The sequence below is a fragment of the Trypanosoma conorhini genome (assembly GCF_003719485.1).
Source record: "Trypanosoma conorhini strain 025E chromosome Unknown Tco_14.4_contig_00757, whole genome shotgun sequence".
NCBI classification, from domain to species: Eukaryota; Euglenozoa; class Kinetoplastea; order Trypanosomatida; family Trypanosomatidae; genus Trypanosoma; species Trypanosoma conorhini.
The window spans coordinates 1-7,818 of NW_021704848.1; the positions used below are offsets into that span (position 1 = coordinate 1).

General features: G+C 53.1%; 3 protein-coding genes across 3 annotated transcripts, besides 7 other annotated features; all 3 read right to left on the bottom strand.

Moving 5' to 3' along the window:
• The first annotated feature begins 104 nt into the window (after positions 1-104).
• Positions 105-129: a microsatellite.
• Positions 130-316: 187 nt separating this feature from the next.
• On the bottom strand, positions 317-712 carry Tco025E_08343 (uncharacterized protein; the record flags this gene model as incomplete). The annotated part of the gene is made up of 1 exon (XM_029375193.1): positions 317-712. The coding sequence occupies one exon, from the start codon at positions 710-712 to the stop codon at positions 317-319; it is 396 nt and encodes a 131-aa protein (XP_029224687.1).
• A 146-nt stretch (positions 713-858) lies between these two features.
• Positions 859-882: a microsatellite.
• A 101-nt stretch (positions 883-983) lies between these two features.
• On the bottom strand, positions 984-2,615 carry Tco025E_08344 (MP67 protein; the record flags this gene model as incomplete). The annotated part of the gene is made up of 1 exon (XM_029375194.1): positions 984-2,615. The coding sequence occupies one exon, from the start codon at positions 2,613-2,615 to the stop codon at positions 984-986; it is 1,632 nt and encodes a 543-aa protein (XP_029224688.1).
• A 1,003-nt stretch (positions 2,616-3,618) lies between these two features.
• On the bottom strand, positions 3,619-6,558 carry Tco025E_08345 (uncharacterized protein; the record flags this gene model as incomplete). The annotated part of the gene is made up of 1 exon (XM_029375195.1): positions 3,619-6,558. One exon carries the CDS (start codon positions 6,556-6,558, stop codon positions 3,619-3,621), a length of 2,940 nt encoding a protein of 979 aa, XP_029224689.1.
• A 36-nt stretch (positions 6,559-6,594) lies between these two features.
• Positions 6,595-6,628: a microsatellite.
• Positions 6,629-6,787: 159 nt separating this feature from the next.
• Positions 6,788-6,805: a microsatellite.
• A 91-nt stretch (positions 6,806-6,896) lies between these two features.
• Positions 6,897-6,985: a sequence feature (A-rich).
• Positions 6,986-7,011: 26 nt separating this feature from the next.
• Positions 7,012-7,041: a microsatellite.
• Positions 7,042-7,594: 553 nt separating this feature from the next.
• Positions 7,595-7,626: a sequence feature (G-rich).
• The last annotated feature ends 192 nt before the right edge of the window (positions 7,627-7,818 follow it).

Genomic DNA, 7,818 nt, shown 5'->3' on the forward strand with positions numbered 1-7,818 from the left:
CTATTTGCCTGAACAGAGCGGGGGAAAGAGGAAAGTGAGGTTGCCCGACGCCGGAAATGCTTCCAACAGCAGAAACAAAAGAAAAACAACAGCAGACAAAGGAAAAGAATATAATAATAGTAATAATAAACGGCATCGATGGCGACGAAAAAAAAATATGCAGAGGGTTGAACCAGCAAAAAAAAAAAAACACACCATCTGTAGAGGTCCGCCGTGAACGCAAAACACCAAAGACAAATAAACCCCAAGTTGTGCTTCTCAGCTCCACACACAAGCACAGATGTTTTCTTCCCGGCTTTTTGCTTTTGTTTTGTGTTCACAGTTCACCCTGCTCCACCGAAGCGGCAGACGACAACAGTGAGAGAGTGGACCCAACTTCCACACCCTGACTGGAAAGTGTGGCAGACCCGTTCAGCTTCTTCCCATTGAGGAGCAGGGTGAAGGGACGCTGGCCGCCAAACCAGCTTGGAAGACGCGCCAGGACGGTATCAGGAGTGTCCTCCTGCATCTTCAGTTCATCCACCGTTAGTTGCGCCCCCGGTGCGCTGATGATCACGCAATCCGTTAGCATCCCACACCTCTCCCTTCGCCTCTGCGCCAGGGCATCCTCAGCAGCAGCAGCAGCAGCAGAAACGAAGGCAAAGGCAGAGACAAGCACAATGCAGAGAAGAAGAACCCGTCTTTTTCCAAGGCAAAGCAGGGCGTTATGCATGTGTGGCTTCTTTTGTTTGTTTTACTCCGCCCTCCTTTCCCCTCCCCCTTTCTTGACGCCTTCGATGTGGGGGTTCGCAACTCGACGCAGCCCTCAGAGACTCGAAAGAGGCGAAGCAGAAAGGCCGCACGTGTGAAGGGAAAACGGCAGTAGCAGCAGCAGCAACAACACACATGGGGTCGGTTAGCTCTCAGCGGAAGTCTACGGTAGGCCGTTAATCTGTAACAGCGTCGCCAGGAAACTTAAGGGAGACAGGCAAGTATAAGGGAAACTACTGCATTGTTGGGCTCAATGGTGGAATGCACATCCTGTCAACCAAGCTTAACTTTTCCTCCTCAAACGAAATTGTCCCTGCTATTGCTCCTGCTGCTGATAGCGGTAACGATTTTGTTGGTCCACCTTGTAGCCGAGGCGCTTCTGAGTTCTGCGACCCCGCTAAAGTGCGCGCCACAGCCGTCACCAAGCTTCCCCAGTTTATCGTCTCCACGTAAATTCCCTGCCGCGTCATGTGCTCTTCCACGCACTGGCGTGTCTCCGCAAGTCGCAGGTCACGGGTCCACGTGGGATACTTCTCTTCAGATCCTCCTGTCGGCGGGAGGTAGCCCAACTGCTTCCTTGCGTCCTTGGCGCTCACCTGACTTCCCACCGAAGTCGACGACGCGGACCCCGAGGAACGACTCGTGAATACCCCGCGCTGCATCGACAACGCCCTCACCGCCTCCAATTTGTACTCCTTTGCGCTTCGCACCACACGCAACCGCGGCCTATAGTGCAGCTCCATCGACGCTGGCTTTGGTATAGAAGTTGAAAACAACATCTGTGGCGTTCCGTTCTCTCGCACATGGCGTCCCAGCGGGGGCGTGTTTGGTCGCTGTCCGGGCGGTCGTGCTTCCGCCGCGGCAGTCTGGTAAGGAAAGGACATCAAGAGCGGCAAAACGGCGTAGCGACCGCGGTCGCACTCCACTTCCTTCACGACCACGCAGCCGCCTACTCCCCCCTTCGTGGCAAACGGATGTAGCTGTTGTGACTTTCTCTCAAGCTGTTCCTCCAGATACTCCCTCGCGTTCTCCAGGGTGGTTTCAATGCGCCACATGATGACCATGTGGGTAAGCTCATTCATCAGGTGTTCCACGAGGGCCCGCACGTAGCGATGCTCGACGGTGGGAATGGCAGGGTATTGACTCAAGCCACAGGCCACGTCGCTCGCCCAAAGAAACGTCTGAAGTTCTCCAAAAAGGGACTCCACCACGTCCGACTTCGTCTTATTGTTCGGTAGTCGGACGCCGATGATGGAGTTAAGGTCAAGGTAATCATAAATCTGCAGCAACCCCTCATTACTGTCAAGCAGCTGCTGAATACACGCAAGCTTGTACGTCACACCACCCTCCTTCGATGGAAACAGACGCACAAGACGGTCTGGCACGACAACCTTCACTATGTTGTCTCCAATCATTTCACTGCGTTCAAAACGTTTGGTGCGCACAAACGAAGCTTCACCAGACAAGGCCCCCTTCACCAACGTCAGGCAGTCACGAATCACGCCGCGATCACGCAAAAACTCCAAGAGGAAGCGCACCCGCCACAGTCTCTTCCTGGAAGTTGGTGCGCTAAGGGAGGCTATACGTTTGTAGTCCAGAAGCGTCTCCTGCTCCACCTCGTTCAGCCGCCTCCACCAGTCCTCCAGAAGAGCCCGCACTTTTTGTGCCACGCTTGACGCTGGCCCAGACGCGGGATGCGTCATAACGGCTGCCATCTCCTTCTGCAGCGTGGCGGTAGCTCGCTCGAGGATGCCAACCCGCGCAATGTGGCCCACGTAGCCACAGTGGGCGGGAAAAGAAGCCTCCAAATGCTCGTCACACAGCGTGCAGCGCCGCTGCCCCGCATTGTAGAACCGCGACCTCATCCGATTCAACTCCCCCTTGGAGAGACCTCCGTCGTGCTCGGGGGGTGACGCACCCCATGTAAAAATGTCCGCGTGGTTGCACGTTACTCTTCCTCGAGTTCGTGCGGCAGCTAAAGCCCGTGTGACGACGCATGCACGCATCCCAGTCAGCGTGCAACACGGTACGGGGAAAAAGGGAGGAGGTAAAACTCACCGGTGCCAAAAGAATCCCGTGAACTCGTATCTTCCCTCAGCCGACGTGGCCGCAATCAACTCAACAAACCCCAACGGGGTCATCCTGCAAAAAAAAAAAAGCGTGCGAGCAGAAGATGATAATGAGGCTCCTTAGGGGAATTATGGCAGTTGCGTGGCCACCACGACCGGTGACCCAATGGCCTCCTCCAGCACACGGGAGAGAAGCAGCAACAGGAAAAAAAACCCGCACGGCAAACATTGCAGTCGTTATATGAACGCCCACGCAGAAGAGGAATCCACCAAAAGGTGGTGGGCAGCAATAAAATATGTATAAACAACAAAAAAAAACACATCGAATACGCTGCTGGATGAGACCAGGCCGCCTATATTCCTAGAGTGGGAGATCAAGAAAAAAAAAAAAGACTCATCTAGAAGCATTAATCGACAAGGTCAATATTCAAGAAGAATCGGGAAGGCACCGGGTGGGCTCGTTGGGACAGTAAAGCATTTACCCCCCTTTGCTTTTGTCTCTGGACGACGCGCGACCCAAGAATTCCGGCACGGCTTACAGAGGCAAAGAGAGATGGACCTCGACCGCGCTGCAAAGAAGTGCGCATCACACCCCCGGACACAGTTTTCAGAAATCCGTCAGGAATGAAGGCGGAGACACTGTCCGGCAACGAATGCACCCCATGACGAGAAATTCTCCCCAGCCCCATTACCAAAAAAAAAAGGGGGAAAAAATACTTCTTCCGGACTCCTTTACTTTTTTTGTTCGTATTGCGTCAGCTTTTTTTTCAACTTTACTCTTCTTGACGGGTAAAGAGCATCAGAGTGAAAGCCACGCATCTACTACCTGGTGCAAGAGGCAGCTCTGCGGGGAGTCGGCGAAGCGGAGGCGCGACAAAAACGCGTTGCCCTCCTCTATTCGATCCACATGCTCCGAACAGACCTCTCGCAGGGAGGATATACGAAACGCCACAGAACGTCTGCAGTAGCCAAAATGCTGCACGTGCTCATCAGAGGCCAGTACATTGAACCAGGCCAACAAGTGCGACAATGTCCACGGGATCCGTCGGACATCAGCTTGCTCGTGTTCCACCTCCGTCCCACCGTCACTTTGCGGTGCGGTCGAAGAGGAAACCCCACACTTTGGAAGAGTGTCTTCGGTCAAAAACTTAAACGCAAGAAGTGGAAGCCGACGCTCCATCTCGCGCGGCAGCGTCTGAATGCCAGTATCCTCCACGGCTGCAGCAAGTGGCAACAACAGAGCCTGTTCCTCGTCGCTGGCATGCATAAAAGGACGAAATAAGGATGGGGTTAGAAAACCCTGTATTGTGTCGCTAATCAAGGCATCCTCGTCAGAGAAGCGTCCTTCCTCACTCATCCGCCGCCGGTAAAGGAATTGACTAAGATGACGCCTTGTAATTTGTTCAAACCCCACACCAAACACTCTCTGGAGGATGAAGATGCCATTTTGAAGCCGAATGGCTTTCACAATGCCGTCACGCATGTCAAGCACGATGGATGGCCTCATTTGTCCATCAAAGTAGCTTTGTAGGTTAAACAGCGGCACCAAATATTTGGAGACGCGGAACGATTGCTGCTCGAGAGGCACCGCCACATATGGAAAAGGAGAAGGAAGCGTTCCGATGCTTTCAAACACTCGGCACAAGAGAAGTGGCATGGGCGGGATTTCTGCCTCACGCATCTCACTCTGCATCCAAGAGAGGGCATCCCAAGAGCAGCGCATGGAGACGTCTCCTAAAGAGGTCGCAAATAGGAGTTGAAGCAAGTGAATGCCTTGACGACGCTCAAAGACGGTGTCGCATACGGGGTGAAGAAGGCGAAAGCGGAGGGAGTCCAGCGTGTCCCCCAAGAAGCTAAGAACCCGGCCTGCCACTTGTGGATCGCTAAACCATGAGTGAAGCGAGTGCCGCAGTGCCCATCGCTGGGAGGGCTCGCTGGGGAGCGAAAAGCGCACTGGCAGGGGCACGGCCAAGGCGGTGGAGTTTCTTTTGTGAAACTTCGGAACAGAACCGCCAGTTGCCCCCAAGAGAGAGGCAAAGACGTTATAGTTACGCTCAACGCATCGCACCGTCTGTGTGACGGTGTCCCAAATTGGAATAGACGGCCATCCGCTAAAAAACTTCCCCGTGTACATTCGTAGTGGTAGGCATGCGGTGCGTTTCAAGTTTACCGAAACTTCAACGACGCCAAGGGAGACCACCTCAATGTCACCAGGGGCATCAACAAACACAAAGCGACAGCAGCTCTTCTGTCCCTCCAACACGTACGAAAGAGACTCCTCCCACTTCAGTCGATCAAGCAGCAAGGGTTCCTGTACAGCCGCCACACCGTAAAACCCTATCTTGTGCTTATGGAAGCATTCGCCATCCTGCAAAAAAGCCTGCTGTAGCGTTTGGCTCCGAACAACCACTAGTGCAAGACCCTGTGGAACCAAGTGATGCAGGGCACAAAATATCTTTTGCTTTATTGCATTCCCGTAACCATTTGCCTCATTATCGCAAAGCACCAAAACACGACTTGAAATTTTAAAGTTTTTTGGGAACTGCACAGGCAACACGACTACACGAACTGCCTCTGGTGGTACAGGTGGGACACACTCCAGCAGTTGCTGAGAGAGGCTCTGTTGAATATCTTCCAAGTCAGCCGCGGTGAGACATACACCCACTACATATTGATCCACCAAGTCATCGTGACGGATAATGCTATTCTTTCCATCACCAAAGGGAGGAATCGAGCCATCGGGGTTCCGCCGAGGGACTTCATGGACACCAATGACGAGTTTTCCCTCCATGTACGCGTTTAGAAAGCCACACATGAAACGGATGCAATTGTATTTTATCTCGGCCACCGTATCAAAAATGTAACTCTTGTAATCCAGCATGGATCCCTCTGGCTTGGATAGTTTTGCCATCCAGCTATGTTGGCGCTCCTCGCCGGCGTCCTCCTTTCCTCCCCCGCTTCTTGAGTCTACCACCACCACACGCTTCTTCAGTATTGCATGATGTACGGACAATCGAGCCGCCACCGTGCACGCCTCTCGAAAGTAGGACTCATAGGCCTCAAAACTTGGGATGGCCCTCTGCGTCTCCAAGTTGTCAAGGATGCGCACGAAAAGTTTGCGCTCCTCCCAGCGATGTTTCTCATCCCTTGTGTCGATCACGTCAAAATGTACTCGCTCCATCGTATTGCGAAGGATCAGTTTGAGGTACTTCATCCCCGCCACGCCATTTTTGACGTACACCAACACTTCCATGCTACGCTGCAGCGCCACCAGCCTTAGGAACTTGATGGATGTCTCCCGGCAAACATTCCCCAGCTTTGCCTCTCCCGGTGGGAGGTCTTCCAGAAGGCTCTCGCCATAGCTAGAGAAGGGAAACTCCGCCATGCCGGAGTCTTCAGGCGCATCCGTGCGCAGCAGCGGCGGCCACATGTCGGTTGTCAGGTAGCGAAGCATCCGGATCTTCATGTCCACTGCACCCTCCTCAACACCCAACTTTTTGCCATCTACGACTTTCTTCCCCAAATAAAGCACCGCAACGTGTGTGCTGCTGAAGAAAAGGTAGTTCATGAGTGCCGGGACAATAATCCGGGCACGCGCAAGGAGCTCCTGAACAGCGGCTTCTCCCTTACCCTTTGCGTTTTGATAGACAACGAGGGCCTTTTCCGGATTGTGGCACCTGCGGAGATGCACCATCGGTAGCGGCATCACCATTGCACCGCGATAACTGAGGTCCTCCATTAAAACGATATAAACCAATGAATGAATAATACTTTTTGTTGTTGCTGCTGTTGCTGTTCCTTCGTCTGTTCCACCGACCCACCCCCGCCCCGCCTTCGCTTCTCCACAACAGTCCCTTCCTCCCCGCTCGTTTCGCCGTCTCCGGGCGCGTCGACGAAGGTGGTGAGGAGAGCTGCCACATGCGCAGAAAGGGGCAAGAGGCAAAAAGAAAAACACACGCACACTGTGAGGGGGGGGGGGGGGGGGGAGCGCTCGGCTGCGGCAGCTGGCGGCGACACAATACACTTTCGAGGAAGGAAAAACAGACACACGTCGGCGGGTTCACACACGCACGCAGGAAAGGAAAAAGTAAAGAAGCAAAAAAAAAAAACAATGTAAAAGCAGGGGAACATACAACGGAACAAGAAACAAACAAAAAAGTACAAAGGAGGCAAAGACATTTCTGCTGCAGACCCTCACCTCACCTCACCTCACCTCACCTCAGAAACTCTTACGTACATTGAGCAGCCAAAGCAACAACAGAACCCAACCACCAAACCGCGGAGAGGGTAGAAAAGGGAACCTTTTGCTTTTCCTACGCCTCGTTGCGTGAGTGTGGCATGAATGGTATGTTTTTGCCTCAGAATGGAGCTCTAACTTCAACCCTTTCCCTTTCTCTTCGGTTTTCTTTACTTGCGCCCATTTTTATTGCAGAATCGCAGAAGCGGCAAATAACTGTGTGAGGGAGGGCACACGCATACACACACAAGAAAGACGCGCCTGGGTGTGGGACAAGTCCCTGCCGTTCCTACAAAGGAAACAACAGCTGGAGGTGACAGTTCGCCTCAGCGCGCCCAGCATCCTCCACTGCAGCGAATATTTTCTCAACACCCTCATACGCACTCCACACACACAAATGAATTCATAAAACACATGCTACGATAAATGGACGGTCGTTGGGGATTCAAGAAGTAGCCGTATCTGGTCCCCCGCATCCAGCAGACCCATCCGCGCGGGGGGCCTTAACACCAGTTGTTGGGGCTGCGATGCGAGGACAGGGGGGGAGGAAGGGGGAGGGGGGGGGGGAGGAAAAGGGAAAGAAACAAAACCACAAACTGTACTAGCCACCTTCAAACGCGACATCGCTGGAATAAAGAAAAATAAAACAAAAACCACAAGAAGCAACACAGGAAAAGAAGATAGTTCAACAGTACCCGCCATTATCTTCTTTGCCCCAATCGGGTTGCGAATTCCCTCTATACACCTCTGCTAAAGAGAGAC